The sequence below is a fragment of the Poecilia reticulata genome, chromosome 6, assembly GCF_904066995.2.
Source record: "Poecilia reticulata chromosome 6, P_reticulata-male-v2, whole genome shotgun sequence".
Classification (NCBI taxonomy): Eukaryota; Metazoa; Chordata; class Actinopteri; order Cyprinodontiformes; family Poeciliidae; genus Poecilia; species Poecilia reticulata.
In genome coordinates, this window is record NC_088835.1 from 944872 (window position 1) to 963457 (window position 18586).

The window sequence follows — 18586 nt, forward strand, 5'->3', positions numbered from 1 at the left end:
AGAACAAAAAAAAGTTGTTTTTTTTGTTTTTTTAAGCTTTAAAAAAAGTTTAGCCAAACCCGTTTAGCCAATTTGAGCCACCTTTCTGAATGGTTTAATCCACATGTTCCAGTCACGTGTATAAAAGCAGCTCAGGTATTCAGATTGTTTCTATTTGTGAAAGACAGGCTTCCTTTGTTTTAGCTCAGTGAATTCCAGCATGACACTGAGACAAGATGTCACCTCTTCATTAAGTCCTGTCATGTCACTTACAGCCAGCTAAATATCGCAGAGTCACCTGAACATTGAGTGGCGTCATAACAAGCTGAAGACAAGGGGAACAACAGCAACTCAGCCATGAAAACTAATGGCACGAAAAATCCCAACACCGTTTCAATAGATGCCCACTTACATGGTCTGAAGAGACACTGCAGAGTCAGTTGCTACAAGCCAACTTCAGATCAGTCCAAAATTAGCTAATAGCTTCATGGAAGAAATTCCCACGGTCACAAGCAGGCAGCTGCATCCAAGCGTTACATCACCAAAAGCAAAGCAGTGATGTAAAACACGCTGCATGCGCAAATCAAAATACAATACTTTGATTTGCTAATTACTTCCTTCAGAATATTGAAATGGGGGCAGGAGATAATGTTTGCTATTTCACTCAAATGTCAGTTAGTAAATACTAAGAAAGTAATAAACAATGTTATTTGTTTATAATTCAGATAGCAGATAAGTTGGAAGGTAAAAAGCTTTATTTTGATCAGTTATAATCCCATTGTCTCCAGTTAGTCTTTATAATAAAATATTGATAGTAGTATAACAATAGTAATCTATTCATCACTGAACTCTAAAATATTTTTAGAATGTGCCAAGACATTTATTTTTATTTATACGCAAAAGAAATAAACGTTTACTTAGACGGAAAAGCTGAAAACATTAGTAATACTTCTTGAAGGTTTAAATATTTTTTACTATGAAGTGTTTAACATGACAGCTGGTTACTGGTATTGTATATATCGACATCCTGGAAACTAAGACATGATGTTATGTACAGAAATATTGCTTGTTTCTGTGATTCTCAGTAGTTTGACCTCTTAAGGTTCCCTTACCTGAGAAGAATTTAGCTACATTTTAAAACTGTGCTGCCATCTGGTGGCGTCTGTGGTGCGTTTTTATTAACCCGGCTATACATCCAACAGAGGGAAAATTAAGAATTAATTCACGGCGTCAAGTTGTGTTAATATACTTAACACAGTCTAAACAGAAGGGAGACAAATCTATGCTGTTTCGAACTCAATTATATAATTGGGCTGGTAGTCCAGTTATTGGACTACACAGGACTACAAACCCACAATTCCTCTCAGTTCTTCGTCACACAACTTTTCAGCCAATAGCAGAAGCGTTCTTTGTCACATGAACAGAGCGAAGGAGATTTGAATTATTTGTTCGGTGTGTTGAGTGGAAGTTTAAATCAGGACAGAAACAATTTAAGAGGAGTTTACGGTTTGTATGATTTACGTTGTTAACAAACGGGTGGTGTGTCATTTCCATGGGGTGTTGCGGTCGATTAAATTGATGTGAAAAGCTACGTGTTACTGTTTATATAGGTTACTGCTTGATAATGTCTAAAAACGAGCTAGCACGCTAACGTACAATTAGCTTGGAGGTAAAAAAAAAAGAAAAACATTTGGTGTCAGTAATGTAATAAACTGGGTTAGCATTCGTGTTTAAACTACCCGTTAGTATTCTTTTTAAGTTTTGTCATGTCAGTCTAATGTCAGAGTTCCGTGTAACACTGCAGATCTGAACTGGGTCAATCCGCAGCACACAGAGATGGACCGTGGAGCTAACAGCGGTAAGTCAGCTGCTGCTTTTTGCTCTTGATGCGTTTTCTTTCGCTGTTTTCACCACGCTGTCCCTTCTGAGCAGATATGTGCTTTTTGCAAGATGAAAAGTTTGACTTCGACGTGTCCCTGTCGCCTGTCAGGTGAGAGTTTTTATTTCTAAACCCTCAAATGTTTCATTAGCAGAAGTTGCACTTCTCAGTTTGAGTTTGACTTTGTAACAAATCAGTTCTCAACAGCTTCTCAGTATAAAGTCTATTTCTTTTTTTATTTGATAATAAATTCTCTCATTCTCTTTCGTGGTTATAGATTTTATTAATCTGTATCTTCGATGACAGCTCTGTTCTTTAGATAAGGAAGCAGTTTCGGTTTGTTTGATAAACTGGGTAATCATTTTTGCAGAAATTGTCATTTGATAAATATTCTTAGTATTCAGAATTTCTTTTGAAATGCTGTGCATAGCTAAACGGATGTGGACTAATGTGAAGTTAGAAATTGTTATACACTCGACATTGGCATGACTATCATAATTATGGGCTTAGGATATCTCTTGTCGGTTGTTAATTTTTCATAGTGGAGTTATTATAAAGTAATACTTTCACCTCTGTTTAAAAAAAAATTCTCGTTAGGCAATTGCATTTGGGTGATTGTTTTTTGCAGCAACATTCCATGTCCCCATGTTTTGCTTACAATTATTTTTTGTAAAATGTGCCTAATATTTACAACAAAGTATTTTAATTATACATTTAGATGTTTGCCATTATTCAAATACAAATGAAATGCCTTTTAAATATTATTTTGTTCTTTACACACCTTTTTGGTGACCGACATGTTCAATTTCATTTTGTCCCCAGTGCAGTGTAATAGACTTCCTCATGAAGTTTAAACTATAATTATATATATATATATATATATATATATATATATATATATATATGTTTTTCTTCAATAAGTTGATTGACTGGACTAAACCTTATTTTAATATGCAATTGAATCTACTGAAACTATTTTGTCATTTGATATTTTCTTCATATTATACAAGTCCCAGTACTACCTTTCCACCCTGTTATGATGTTTCCTTTTTGCCTTCAAAAAGTCTAAAATTCCATAAAAACCATTTAATGTGACATCAATTGGTTTTGAGGTGAATTCAACCATGGAAAACAAAGTAAGCTTCAACTGTCCCCATCTATGTACTTTTTCTTAGCTGAAATATGTTAAACCTGTATGAGTAAAGCTTAAAGTTCCACCCTGTTAGGATAGATTGCGAAAAATGTTTATTCAGTAGAATTTAAAACACATACTAGATTTAGTCATTAAAGTTTTGTTATTCTGTTGAAGGTTAGCTAGCTAAATGTTGACCACATAAAGAGCTACAGGTAGATTAGTTAGAAAAGTTCCACCCTGTTATGTTCCACCCTGTTAGGTTCATGAACCAAATAAGGTAGAAATTAGAGTGAAAAGTAATAATTTTAAGTCAAATAAAAACATTTCAGATGATGGAATAGAGTTGCAGAGTAGTCTGAGGTATTATCAGATGTCTTTACCATTTGTCTGTTTTCATTTTGCTAGTTACCCCCATTGACTCCTGTGAGGGGAACAATGAGTACCTGTACTGGGAAAATCCACTACAGGGATGTCGCCTGTTTACCCAAATAGAGCCAGGACAAATACTCTACCTATACTTTGACTTGAAGAGCCAATCCTGCAACTAATAATGAAAATTGTCAGATTTTAGAATCAAAGACATTGAATTTTCCACCTTGTTATGGGACAATAACAGGGTGTGATGTTCCATTCCACACATGTTTTTATTAAATATTGTTACAGAAACTTTTAAGTACTGTGAATTTTTCTGTGCCATGTTGGGAGTTGAAGACCAATAAATGCGCATATTGGTATAAGTTTTTTAAATTACCAATATTTTCAATGCTGTCAGTAATAATGAGTAAAAAAAAAGTTTTTTCTTTACAATACAGACATAAATGATTCGTAACTTCATGTGTTACAATTTCAAGAATAAAACATTATATAGTAAAAGGGACACACTCCTTTAAGAAAAAGTAATTATTTTTCAAAATTTTACTGTTTAACTATTTGTGGTCTATATATAAATGTTCATAACAGGGTGGAACACATTCAGAGACAATGGTGAAAAAAAATACATGTAATTATTAATTTATCCAATCCTGAGCTTGCCCATTATTAATTTCTTATTGTTAAACATGTCAGTGTTGTAACAAAATATTTAAAACTTAAAACATTAATACTTTTTTTTTTTTTTTTTTTTTTTCAAAAATCCTGAGGCCGAAATGTTGCCGCAAAAAAAGAATCACTCATTTACACCAAGCAAATTCTAGTTTATATGAAGAGTTTTAATCTGGTTTCTGCCTCCATCACAGCACCAAAACTGCTCTGATAAAAATTACAACTGGTACTCCTTAAACTGGTTCATATATAATTGTTCTGTCTGCACTCAGTTTATTCATTTTCAGTCTTTTCACACCCATCCATCCACTGAGTCTTGGTGTTCCCCAAGCCTCAATCCTTGACTCCCTACTTTTTATTTTCTTGGCTCTGATTGGTTGTTTTTGGTCAAGAGTCTGGCATTTCTTCAGACGACAATAGCAGCTCAGGGAGGAGGTGCAGGAAATGGATCTTTTTACAGATTATCTGTCACATGCTGTCACAACATGGTGACAGTTTTAGCAAATATGTAAGAAACATATTTTGCAAAAGTTTATGCTGCAACTTTAAACCCCCTTCAGACTGTACTATCGATCCCTTGTAAAGAACACATTTGTAAAATAAAACATTCATGTGGAATTTTGTCATCATGATTGTTTTGAGCTCCTTCACTTCATCACAGCTGTATTTGTGTTTGTGAAATATTTGTCATCCGCAGCGCCAAAGAAGAAGAAGAAGAAGATGATGAGGTGTTTGTGGACCACACAGAGCAGTGTGTTTCCACTGACCTATCCTCCCAGCCTGAGGAAGGTGGCGGAGGCGTGCAGGCGGTCTGGACCCCACTGACTGCTGATCAGCTGGAAGCTGTGTGTGAGGAAGCCCACAAACTCGCCAGCCAGCTGCAGTGCGGAGAACCACTCTTCCAGAACACCAACACAACCCACACAGCCTCTGATGCTGACACGAACAGCGTGGCGGCGACGGAGGAATTCATCCAGGACACTGAAGTGAAAGTAGGACTGCTGGGGCACACTGCCAGCAGCCTCAACCCCATCAAACGTCAGACGTTCTGCGTACAGGACAGTCCCCTGCGGCAGCTGCCACCTGCCGTCCAGCACCGCCTGCTGAGAGGCAGCAGCTCCAGCAGAGTTTCGTCCAGCTGCCCTGCCGCCAGACTCATCACTTCCAGCCCTATGGTCGGAGCCAGACCTCAGGCGAGACCAGCGCTGCGAGGGAAGGCGGCGCTGCGGGCCGCTACAGCTCTGCCAAGTAAACCAGTGGCCCCGGCAGGTTCCTGTTCAGCCAGCAGCAGCGGAGCGGAGAAAACCAGACTCCAGCCACCCAGCAGAGTGAGTGGCTTTTCTATTAGTCTTGCAGCAGTTTAAGAGTGACAAAAAAAAAGAAAAATGTTGACATGTGAGAATTTTATTTTTTAGACTGCAGGAGTTTTGAAGCGGAGCCCATCCTGTGGTCTCAGAAACAAGGCAGAGTCATCAGAAGATCTGCTGTCTGACTCGGTGAGCGTGGCGTCTGATAACAGCGACTGCTCCTTTAACTCCAGTATGCTAGGGAAACGCTCACTGGCCCCACCCTCTAAGGTAAAACATGACCCAGCGCTCCTGCTGTCTTTAGATCCCACAAGTTTTTTACTCTGCGCGATCCGGTGAGGTCGCACTGTGACCTCGTGTGTGTGTGTGTGTGTGTGTGTGTGTGTGTGTGTGTGTGTGTGTGTGCGTGTGTGTGTGTGTGTGTGTGGTTTTTGAAACTGACAGTATGACATAAAAACTTCCTCGCTGTGACATTTCCTGAATGTGGCGCTAAGACTAAGGAAGCTTAAAGGAGCTGTCTATTCAAATTTAAAAATACTTTATTGAACCCAGCGGGATATTAAATGTTGTTGGAACTCATTTAATTAAAAACGTATTGCAGACGGTGATGGCAGAGGGCAGGAAGGATCTCCTGTTGCAGTCTGTATTACAACATATTGAAGAAGCCTCCAATTTCTTGTACTATTTTTTTATGCATAAAACGTATAAAAAATGCGTTTTATGCATTTTTTTTTATCTCAACCAGTAAAAAATGCTGCAGCTTGATAAGATGTAGTTATAATGCAAACATAACACTGTTCCCACTGTTTGTCAGACAAACTGTATCAGTGCATATGCTGATATGAAATTAAGGCTCAAACGATTAATTGTGAAGAATTGGTTATTGAAATAATTGTCAACTAATTTAGTAATTGATTAATCGTTAACTTTAGTATATTGACTCAAAAAAAGGCCATGCGCTGAAAAAGAGTCAGAGCAGAGTCAGATATGTACACTTTGCATTTAAGATTAAAATGCCTTTGTTTTTTTGTTGTCTTTTTTTCATCTTAGCCACATTAACCCTTTGTGTAAATACTATTTTTTTGTTTCTCTTCTGACAGAGTGCTGGACTGAGAAAGCTGTCAGGCATTAAAGCTCCACCTGTTCAGGGCTGGAAGGTCACAGACAGGAGGAAAACCTCTTCATCCTCATCCTCGCTGTCCAACCTTAACTCTAGCATGTCTCAGTCCCCGGCTACAGGTACGCTAAATGCTAAGCTCTCACTGGATGTCTGAAGAAAGGCACCAGGAAATGTAGCTGCCGCCTGGAATCAGATGGTTTCATTCTGACCCTGTCTCTGATCGATAACCAGAAACTATATCTTGAAATACAATGCACTTCTACTTTTTGAATTCTGCATAGAAAGAATAAAAGCAATTTCTCTGAATGAAGTTTATTTAAGAACTCTTTTTGAACTCCTGGTTTTAGAACTCTTCTAGACCTATTTTTATTTTAATCTTTTTTCCATTTTATTTTACAGTAAACATATTATAAGAAGGGTAAAATTTAAATTTCTTCTGAAAGTAGAAGAAAAAATGGAATTTTTTTTTCTAGTTCTGGGAGAGATAAATTGGATTTGGTATTTTAAAGCTTTACAGAAGCTTTAGACTCTAGAGACTGAATCTGTTTTTATATATATAGCTTACACAGTTAAAAGTTGACATTTTAACTGTGTATTTTTTGGTGAGTGTTTTTGTTTCCACCTCTTGGCCAGAGCTCCATTTGAAAAATAGGTTTTTCACCTCAATGGGTTTTATTGAGCTGACAAAAAAGCTTCATCTCTCCCATCAGCAGCAATAAGATCTGTTTGTTTAATCAAAACTTTTGAATGAAAGCTGAATTTGCTGTGGATCTGTTCTATGTCCACCCAGGCAAACTGAACTCCTCCTTAAACCGAAGCGTGAGCAACTCCAGTGGTCCCGCGGAGGCCCCCAGCAGGGAGCCGGGTCTGAGCAGACCTCGCCGGTCCACTCTCTCCGCCTCGACAGAGCTGCTTTCTTCCAGAACCGGCTCTCGCTCCCAGCCCACTCAGGCCAAAAAGCCTCCTGACGCGGAGCGAGCTAAAGCTGCCAGGTCCACACCGTTAAAGAGAGCCGAGTCCACACCAGTCCAACCAACCCCCCCAAAGAGAACCGGGTCTGTTGGTGCCACTGGCTCAGACCGGCTGCATAGCGGAATGAAGACCAGATCTAAACCTGGAGGACTGGTTCATCCGACTCCCAACATGGCCAACAAAGGAGTCCATGCAGAAGGTGAGAACACATGCTGCTAGCAGAAGATTTTACATCTTCTGCTAAAATATTCTGTTCATATACAAATGTGGCAGAATATGGAAATGGTGAGGTAATTATTCATTTATTAATCCGGAATTTCCTCCTCAGGTGTATCCAAGGTGATGAAGCCAAAAAGGCTGTCAACGAGCAGCACAGTCAGGTACACCACGTCCATGTTTTAAATCACCATTATGACTCTTAGGAGCTCTGATGTTTTCATACCAGGCTTGTAAAAGAAAATCAATCTGACATCATCCATTAATGTGTGCTGCTTTAGTTTTTGGGGGCCTGATTGTTATGAAATAAGTGAGCAAATTTGGAAAAATGTTCAACTTCTAACCCAACCACAAGCCTGAAAACACTGGAAATGATTCTGTATATTTATTAACGATTGTAGGCTAAATACAATATGTATTGTGTATTTTCTGAGAATATAGTTTCAATCATGTAACTATGTTACCTCCTGTTATAAAAACGCTGTAGATAACTCAGCGGCATACAAAACTACTTAAAATAAGCAATATGTATGTATGATTTCTGCTGATATTGTATTGGGTAAATGCGAGGTAGTGTCGTAGTGGAAATAAAAAAGTCGTATCAGGACATCCACATGATGAGTGCAGCAGACTCACAGTTCTACCAGGTGTTTGCTAATTACTGCTGCTAGTCTGAGGGACGGGACTCTGTAAGGCGGGAGGCGGAGCTTTGTGAGACCACGTATTAAGCCACCCTCAGTGGTTGCCATGGAGACTAAAGGATTTCTCAGACATGCATGAAAGAATCAAGGCAATGCTCCAGATATGGTTTTGATGAGGAAATAACATAACAATACGTAAAGCTCACAAACGTTTATTTTATATACTATCCGTCTTTAAAAGTTATTGATTGTAATTCTTTTTGCTTTTCTTGGTTAAGAACGTAAGTTTCAGAAAAGACAGACGCTTTATAAATTGCCCTGCTTACATGGAGTGATCAGATTTTCGGAATGAAAAATAGGAGAGTTGCCACCAGCTGCAGTTTTTCCATCAGCCCTGACTGTTATGTACATATGACTCCAGGTTTTGGTCTGCTCATTATTCATTTAATATTTAATCCTTTTTCTCTCAGTCGTCCTCAGAAGCTGTCAGCTGGCTCTCTGACGCCCTCTGTTGGCAGCAGTAAGCCCCAGCAGGTGGCTGCACGGCGCCCTTCCGCACTACCCACCCCAGTTAAGCGCAGGACCTCCACCTTCCAGACCCCCTCCAATCAGAACAGGACTCTCAGGCCGCCATTTAGGTCAGACTCCAGCATCTCTCTCACTCTGAGTTCAGCGGAGAAACAACAGAGGTGTAGGTGAGATGCTGGGAACATGTGAGAGGGGAGACGGCTACATCATTCTCCAAAAAAACCCATCACTGTACTGTATGTGTCGTATTATTCTGTAGCCCGGTTCCAAAAGGCAAACAGGAGGAAGAGCCTGTGTATTGCCCTGACATCCAGGTCTTCTGTCTGGAAGAGGAGGAGTCTCCCTTCACCCTGCCTTCCATCAGTCCAGAGACCAAGCAAACACAAAACATGGATCTTGGAGAGTCAACGATCAGCGAGACGGTTCCCAATCCGGTAGAACCGGAGGAGATGGAGGACAGCGCAGCGCAAGAGGTCAGTTTATAACCCGGAGTCACAGACTCCTGTTTCTCCCAAACTTCCCTAGTTATGATTCACATCTATAGCAAAAAAAACCCCGAGGTCATTCAAGTCTGTTCCAAAATGATTTCTAATATACAGTCTTAAATGAAATAACTGTTCTCTGGGCATGTCACAATGACAAATTTTGTTGGACAATAAATTGTCCCAGAAATGATGGTGATAAACAACCTGGGTTAAAAAACATTTGCGAAACGGAACTGATGAGCTGTTGTAGCAGAATCAAACGCACTGTTCAGATACAGTTAAATATTTCAGAGGGAAGCAGAGGCCCTCAACCTTTAGACTTCAGGAACTCTGTCATGATGGTGTCGATGAGTTTAGCTCCAGAAATTACAAGATCTGTAAGAAGTGTTGAAATGTGATCTCTTGAAGACTTTCCTTAAGCACATGATGGCGACAGCTGTAAAAATGAGAATAGTTACTCAGTTGTTTTTACTTATTTTTAATAAATGAGCTTTAAAAGAACATACAGTCAAAGAAGAACAATAAAACTCCACACCTGAGTGAAGTTGTGCCCCACTCCGCTCCACCTTCTTCAAATCAAATGAAATTGGTGTCAAACATTTGTGCCACTTTTACTCCAGCCACCCTGAATGTAAGTATAGGAAAACAAAGAAAAAAATGACAGAAAACAGAACCATCCACAAAACTTGCATATGGATTGTTGCATAAAGAAAGGACAAGTAAAGTTGCCAAACATTGGAAATCCTTTCAAAGCATCCAAGATTGAAAATCCTCCAATATGGCTGGATGGTGCTCCAGTCCTCCAGCTACTCCTTGTAAATAAACCTCATCAGAGTTTTAACGCCTCAGGTTCTCCTGCTGGATCTGCCTCCTCCGAGTCTTCAGCCTCAAGAGAAGCTCCTCATCGATCTGGCCAACACCCCCGACCTGATTCGCACCAGCAGCAAGAGCTGCACCACTACCCAGGTAATCCAGCTCAGTCTGACCGTTTGCTTCACTGAGCTTCAGTGATTCTGATTGTCCACCTTGAGGTCAACTAGGTTTGTACAGCACCAGTCATGCATGAGTTAATTCACTGTGCATCATCTGAATCCTTCAAGAAAAAGCTTACATCAAATAGCTGTGCTTTAGTTGGTTAATATAATGAACTGAAATGGTAATGATGAAAATATGCAGGGTATTTTCCTTAATTTTTCTATATTAATTTTTACTTCAATAATAATTATCTCAACACTGGGTTACAAAAAATGTTTTTGGAAGTTGTCCAAGTTGGAGTCATAAACATTCACACAGAAGTCTGATTGTGGGTCATTTGTAGCATGATGGACCACGCAAAAAAAAATTGAATTGAACATCAAGACCTGCTGTATGAACGCAGCCTTAGTACTTCATTATATATAACCTGTATCATTGGAGGGGTTCTGGTTTCAAGTATCAGGTATGCTTTGAACATTCTGTGTATTGGGTTCACCTAGTTACAGAGCCTCGCTTAGTGTGTAACTAATACAACATGTTTGGCATGAAAACATTCAGAAGTTTCCTCCAAGGCATAAGGCTCTGTGCCTAATGCTGTTTTTAGTTTTGAAAGGTAAAAATAGTATCAAGTATCTTACCCATCAACTTGGCTTTGAAAGAAATTCTAAATAAGCTGTTTTATTTGTACTTGCAAATTCAGCTGATTCACTGTTTGATTAGAGGCCTGTGTTAACAATATTAGATTTTTTTTGTTTTTCCAGCTAATTGACCTGAGCTCTCCTCTTATCAAGTGGAGTCCAGAGGATAAAAAAGAGAACAGTGCTCCACTCATCAACCTGTCCTTCTGATCCTCCAAACATCTCCTGTCAATAACTTGAATCAACTGAGGCCAGGGCTCAGTCAAATCAATGTCAGTGATGTCTTCAGTAAGTCACAGGATTATGTTTGAAATGATAAAAATATCTGTGAAAATGCTGTTATTAATTTCAACTGATTGTACTTTAATGTCTCCTCCTTGCTGCTTTTATTTTCTGAATAAATGTTGGTCAATACTGTCGATATGTTGTTTCTGCTCATGTGCTGCCGAGTCTATTTTTTAACTTTTCCCTTTACTCTCATCAAAATCCCCAGTACAGTCAGCTGTATCACTAAACACACAACTAGCTGTAGAAGTACTGGACTTTGTGTTCAATCTGGACTGTTGAAGAAACAGTGTTGGTACTCTTGGACTGGACAGGGCTGACATCAACACATTATTGAAGACAACAATACACTGGTACAGGATTTGACTGGTTTGAGTCTTAATGAACTTTTCATTGGAAAGGATAAAAATCATTTGAAGGTTTATTTCTTGGGGCAGCTCTTATTTAATATCTACATACTCCCACCAGCTTGGATTATAAGGAGTAGTAAGATTAGTCATAGCTATGCAGATACTACACAGATCTACATCACAATGTCACAAACTGACTATGAACCCAATCAACCACTGAACAGATGCCTGGAACAAATCAAAACTTGGATGTGCCATAATTTTCTTCAGCTGAACAGAAATTAAACTTCAGTAAGAGTTTTTAGAGAAAAACGAGGGTCAGCACAAAGGTTTCGTTCAGGTCAGTCCTCAAAGGCATCCTGCATGTTTTGGTTCTCTTCCTGGTTCAACACCTGGATCAAATGGCTTGTTTAGCAGAACTAAATCATGCAGGTTATCATATCGGCCCTTGAGGAATGACTTTTTGGACACCACAGGCTATAACTAGAAAATAACTTTAAAGAAACTATAAGGCAGAAGTAAAATGTGCAACCCACAGGTTAGAGTCCTGGTCTGATGTCTTTTGCCGCATGTCTTCCCTCTTTCACAACCCACTTTCCTGTTGGAACACTCAAATAAATGCCTCTAGAGCTGGAAAAAAACCTTAAAAATTAGTCATAGCTATAAACTAGTGATCAAATCTGGGAGCGTGTTGAACAGAATTTCTAGGTGTAGCCGAGATGTTGAGGGGAACCAGTTTGGTAGCCTCTAATCAAACCGGTTCACGTCTCATCCAGTGATGATCTACAGTTTTTGCTGGAACAATTCACAGCCGGGAGGAAGATCAATGCCTCCAAATCCGAGGTCCTGGTTTTGAGCCAGAGAAGGGTTTAGTTCCTTCTGTGTCAAGATGTGAGGTGTTCTGGGTACCATAATGAGACCCAGAGGAAGACCCAGGACACACTGGAGGGAGTATGGGAACATCCTGGGATTCCACCGCAGGACCTGGAACAAGTGGCAGGGGACAGGGAAGTCTGGGCCTCCCTACCCTATCCTGGATCAGCGGAAGACAGAGGTTAGACTAATTCTTTTTCTTGCTAACATCATGTTCTTTTGAGGTACTCTGTCTTGAGAACCAGCAGAGAAGACCCCAAAAGACACTTAGAAGTAACAATTTAAAAAGAAATGCACTTTCCCCCCAAACACCCTCAAAAAAGTAAAAAACATCACCTAGATGTGCTGTTTTTTGCTCATTCAGGCACTTTCCTCTTAGTGTACTCATCGTGGGAACAGGCAGCCTGTTTTCAAGGCAATGCCTCTCTTATCACCAACTACACAAATGTATATTCACAAGTGTGTAAATATATGATGGTATATAAGTAGGAGATTCAGGGGGATACAGGTGTTTATGCTGTATTTTACAGGTTGGTAACATGGTGGTGGTGTTGAAAGTCATCGTGGTCCTGGTGGTGGGTTTCACTTTTTGCTGGGCAGAGGAGCAGAAGGTGAGGAGCCGTCAGGGTAACATTTAAATGACGATACTCGGTATCAAGATGCTTTTCTAATTCAATACCACTATTTTTACAGTGTGTATGTCCTGATTTGTCTTGTACATCTTCAATGATGTGATGAGTTAAGAATGAATAAAACAGGGAGACAATGTATGTAGATTGTAAAAAATTTTGATGGGTTTGTACGAACCTGAAAATCCAGTTTGAATGTTTTGAAATGATCTTCCAGTAGTTAAAAAAACCCACATAGACTTATTCAAAATGAATTGATCTAACTCTATTATAATCTGTTCGTAGTTGAATTTTGATTGTAATAATTTCTGTATGTGTGGAAATGAGTTAGAGCTGCTTTTAGGTCACACTTTTTATGAATTAAAACTAAACAAATAGAATTTACTCATAAATATGTTGTGAAGCAAAAAACATTGAGCTACTTTAATGCCATACCAATTTTAGAAACTTTTACAGCTGAACATAAATGTATACATGACTTCTTTTTGGTCAGTCAGAAGTTATGTAAGAACTAGTTCTGCAGTATTACTTTCTTTTGCTGTAAATTTGCCCTTACTGTAGTCTTTTGTCCTAATTTTTGTTTTTTCCCCTCCCTGCTCTCTGACCAGGAGCTGTCTGTGTCTGAGCTCCTGTGGAGAGCCAACAAGGATGTTGGTGAGAATCTGAAAACCGGTTCAGCTAACATGTGGTTAGAAAAGATCCGACGGTCTGGATTGTTTTTCTCCTCTTCTCTTACTCTGTTACTGCTGTCTAACTGACCATGGTTTTATTTAATTTTTTTTAACTAACAAGCAGTTTTGTAGCTCTGGTTCTGTTTCTTTCCCTCCTTTTATGTTTGTGATCATCTATCTTCAGATAAGGTAGCCTTAGAGCATCTCTCCATTTGTAGAAAGTTATGTTCTGTGTCATTGGTCAGTAGAAAATTAATAAATTTTTGTCTTTTTGAACATCCAGACTTGACTTAAGTTAAGAGCCAAACTTTAATCCAAGTTCCTTAAATAAATGAGTCCTTTTCCCCCTTAACATATTTTTACCATCTGGATGTTTTCCTTTAATCAATTTTTTATTGTTTTTCATTGTAGTCTTCCAGTTTACAGAAACGTTGATTTATACATTTCTTCATACAGTGCTGATGAAGGACAGAGTGCAATACACACACTCATCATGGACATAAATCTATTCATTTTAGGTTTTTGAATACATTTTTTTGAAGTGTTATTTCTGTCATCCATAAACACAAACATTTGAGTAACTGTCCTTAGTAATTATAGATAAATCAGGGGATTTTTGTAATCGTGACCAAAATCTTTCAAATTTCCACATTGTATTTGTATATTTCTAGATTAAATGAATATTCATGTAAGTGAACTAACCTTATGTATTCTCTGCCAGTGCACACGGAGGATGAGCCCCTGGTAATAGATGATATTGCCTACAACAATGAGAATGAGAGGAACGCAGATCAGTGCACCTCACGCGGCTGCCTGTGGCCCAAATCTGCAGATGGAAAAGTTTACATCCCTTATGTCATCGCCAACCACTACAGTACGACCCAGGAGAAAACACAGCATGTTTTTATTTGATTCAATGTGATTGTGCTGATACGACAAACTGATTTTTTTTTTTTTAACAACGCATCATTATGTGATCAATGCTCATTTTTAAAATGGCCGTTACATCAGGAAAACAATGGATTAACTGTTTCCACACTCTGACAGCAATCTGACATGAAGGAAAAAGGTTTTTGTGGGACTGATTTTATTTTGTTATTCGTCTTTCTGCAGCTTCCCGGGAGCTCTCCATCATTGAGCGAGGCCTGGAGTCCTTCAGTGACGTTTCTTGTATCCGTTTCACCAGGCGGAGCAGCGAGAGAGATTATCTGAGCATCCAGTCGCACAACGGGTAACACTCTGCTCCTGAATGCTGCTGCAAACTACACATTCTGTCACTTCTTCATCCAGAGTGAAACCTTACAATAAACACATCCCGGAAGTGTATTTTCTTCCACACTCTGAGTGGAAGAAAATACATCAATTTAAAAAAAATAAACCAGCACTGGAAAAAACATCAGAAATAATGAAAAAGTCTTTAGCTTAATGAGTGTCCAGAGTGCATCCAAGGGGCCATTTGTGGCCCTTGAAATTCTTATATTTTTTGTCTGTCCTGTGGGTTTTTTTTTTTGTTTTTGTTTTTTAAGTTTTCACAATTTTAGGTACATCATTTATGTATTTAATGAATCTGAGGGATTTTCAATGTCCAATTAAACTTAAAATAAAAAGTTTAAAAAAAACCTGCTGGGGTGAAATTTTCATCTGCAGTGTTTCCATTAACCATAAAATTGCACTAATTGAAATTGCAAGAAACAAATTTGCTTAATGGGGGAAAAAAATCAATTTTTTTGATAAGTGTTTGCACTGTTGGATGAGGGGGTTTTTACAGTCGTGTGGAAATAGATACATTTTGCACAAATGCAATGGAAAACTGCAATGGAATCGCTTTTTTTTTGCCTCATGAGTTTTCAGAAACATATCACTGAGTTTATTACAATCCAGCTATGAAGTAATAAAATGAAACACTTTCAGAATTTCATTTTGGTTGATGATGAAGTAGAAGGAAAATTGAATAGTTATGTGTAAATGTGATGATGGGAAAGAACTGACATTTTGCATGGCTTTCATACCAAATGCAGTTTTTGGCAAAACTGGCATTGCAAATCACTGCACAAAACTTCCCCCCTGTGAAACATGGTGGCAGGAGTATCATGCTGTGGGTGTCTCGTCATAGTTTTGTTGTTTCTCAGATGTTTCAATAATTGTCCAGATGTAGACTTTGCTGCTTTCTCACCTAAAATCCCAGTAAAATGCGCAGCACTGTATCATTTTAACACAGTGATGTGAGAACATTGTTGAATATAAATACTTTTCAAGGCAGTGTGTAATTCCCAGTGAAAACTGTGAGTTAACCAGCATTCCTTTTGAAAACTTGTCCTTGTGCAGCTGTTACTCGTACGTTGGCCGGCTTGGTTACGGCCAGACGCTGTCTCTGGACCGGGCCGGCTGCATCTACCACAGCACCGTCCAGCACGAGCTGCTCCACGCCCTCGGCTTCAACCATGAGCAGTGCCGCTCCGACAGGGACCAGTACATCAAAATCCTCTGGGAGAACATCCAGTCTGGTCAGAGCCTGAGCTACTAACCCACATGTCACAATTCCATGATACAGTCCCAATAACTAGTAGCTGTAGCTGCAGTAGGAGCTGCAGATAACTTTTAGTCTAGGATTTAAACAGAATCTATCCTGCTAAAATGACAGTCTACCAGTCACCAGTGTCCAGCCTTATGAGCTCATCTTATAAATGTTTTTTTGTTCCTCCCAGGTTTGGCGTACGCCTTTGACAAGCTTGACACTCTGAACTTAAACACCCCGTATGACTACAACTCTGTCATGCAGTACCACAGGTTTGGAGAGACTTCCTTCTATATTTCTAATCTAACATTGTTTCAGATAGCCTTTTAAAGAGCTGTATTATCAATATTCATTACAATTTCCAGTTAATATACAACGAGGAATTTGACAGCATACACAAACAATGGTGTGGTGAGCACCTAAACCTATTGCACGCTGTCGTTTATCGAGCTTTTTCACAAACCTTATTCAGTAAAACAGTTTATGATTTTCTGTTTAATTTCTGTTCGGATGAACCTTTCTGTTTGTTCCAGGTATGCGTTCTCTGCAAACAATCAGCCCACTATGGTTCCCATTCCCGATTCAAACGTTTCTTTTGGAACGGCTACTGAGATGAGCAAGAATGACATCACCAGACTGAACAGACTGTACAACTGTTAGACAGTAAGAAAAAAAAAAAAAGCATATGTAATAAAACAAAGTCATCTGTATGTGTTGACAGTAAAAATACTTTGTTGAAATCTGTTAATACGAGCTGCTACAGTTTACCTAATGTTGACATTTTTTTGTGCTGCGGTGTTTTATGTCTGCCTGTTTCCCCTACAGATGATTTCTGCTGGGAACCATCCGTCATCTTTCATGTCTCATCAGTTTGATTTGTCAAGATATTTTCTTAAGAGTCTCAAATAAACTTTAATATGCACCCAGTCTGATTTTTGCGCATTTCTAAATATATTTCTGACACATATAATCGGTTTCCTAACATTTTTTTTTATTTTTAATTTTTAACAAAGTTTAAGCTAAAAGGCAAGTGCAAAACCGCATACCTTATATTACCACACTAGTCATTAAAGGTCTATTCACAATAGAAAAATGTTTCAAACTGCGGTCATCCAGGCGCTGCACTGTCCACACATATTAATGGTAATAATTACCAGATTGTCAGCAGAATTCTGTAGAACTCACTGGAGTTTAAGAGCCCTGATCAGACACTGGATTAAGACAAAGTCTAACAGAGTATTTTAACCCTGAATTTGAGGACATTTTTGATTTTTCCATTCCATAAAGAAAGGTTGGTGTAGCAGTGAGTATGTCTCATGGAAACAGACTCTGAAGATCGAGATAACATGCTTCCCCATCAGGTTTTCTTTGCAAACCCTGACATTTTTAATAGCCCCCACCCACCTGAAGGGGACTCCTGTCAGCAAATTATTATTTTTAAGCTTTTTGGTACTGAAACAGATTTAAAAGCAAATCTTACATGGCAAGAGTATTTTCTCCCATTTCCAGTTTGACCCTCTGCTGCAGCCTCAGACTGGAACCACACACCTACAGTTCAAATCGGATATTTACATGCCTGAATCACTGTCTGACGTTAAATCAAACTGTTTCAGGTCAGTTAGAATGACCAAAATTATTTCTATATGCTAAATGCCAAAAAAAATTTTTGTGAGAACATATTTTTTTAGAAATTTTTTTTGTATCTTCCTTCAAATTCAGAAGTTTACATTTGAACAGTATCAGGGATAATTGTCTTTTAAACTGTATGACTTGGGTTTTATCCACTGTCTTTATATTCAGTAGACGTTAACTTCTGGTTTAAACTTCTGTAGTCTGAAGAAAGTTGCCAATAATTATATATATCACATCTAGTTACTCTTTTGAGAGCAAAAACTTGAACTGAACTGTATTTTAGACTAGATAATACTCCCTACCTTATTCAGGAATTGAGTGCAAACACATTTACGGTTAATGTTTTTGTACACTAGGAGGCGATACATTCTCACACTATTATTACTTCCTAAACAACATGAAAATTCATTTAAGTTATAACTAATATTCGTTATAACAAACTGGTTTGGTTTAATTTAGTAATCATTAATAATAAACCTTTCGTTTTTCTGCATCCAGTGGAAACATGTAAAATGCATCATTTCTCATTTGGTTAATCTTATTTTATTTTGCCATTTGAATGTTTATGTTGTAAAAAGCCTAAAAGGAGTCAGAATCTCCACAAGAAGTGGACTGAGGTTGGAGTCACCAAGAATCATACCTGTCAAGTCTTCTGTTTTGACCAGGAAACTATCATATTTTTCTCCTCTTTCCTGCCGTGCTCCCATATTAGTAT

General features: G+C 38.6%; 2 protein-coding genes across 3 annotated transcripts; both read left to right on the top strand.

The window, feature by feature from the left end:
* Positions 1 to 1352: 1352 nt before the first annotated feature.
* gtse1 (G-2 and S-phase expressed 1) lies at positions 1353 to 11335 on the top strand. 2 transcript variants are annotated; one of them, XM_008410659.3, is made up of 12 exons: positions 1353 to 1485; positions 1784 to 1837; positions 1912 to 1969; positions 4732 to 5362; positions 5450 to 5611; positions 6442 to 6580; positions 7252 to 7632; positions 7762 to 7813; positions 8761 to 8985; positions 9078 to 9291; positions 10153 to 10269; positions 11040 to 11335. In XM_008410659.3, exons 2-12 carry the CDS (start codon positions 1816 to 1818, stop codon positions 11124 to 11126), a joined length of 2088 nt encoding a protein of 695 aa, XP_008408881.1. In that variant the 5' UTR covers positions 1353 to 1485; positions 1784 to 1815; the 3' UTR covers positions 11127 to 11335. The 2 variants fall into 2 exon arrangements, with proteins under 2 accessions (XP_008408881.1, XP_008408882.1); XM_008410660.3 differs by having other exon boundaries at positions 5450 to 5530.
* Positions 11336 to 11464: 129 nt separating this feature from the next.
* LOC103465640 (high choriolytic enzyme 1-like) lies at positions 11465 to 17166 on the top strand. Its single transcript, XM_008410658.3, has 8 exons — positions 11465 to 13035; positions 13662 to 13707; positions 14446 to 14598; positions 14838 to 14955; positions 16050 to 16228; positions 16430 to 16511; positions 16773 to 16902; positions 17065 to 17166. The coding sequence occupies exons 1-7, from the start codon at positions 12964 to 12966 to the stop codon at positions 16897 to 16899; spliced, it is 777 nt and encodes a 258-aa protein (XP_008408880.1). The 5' UTR covers positions 11465 to 12963; the 3' UTR covers positions 16900 to 16902; positions 17065 to 17166.
* The last annotated feature ends 1420 nt before the right edge of the window (positions 17167 to 18586 follow it).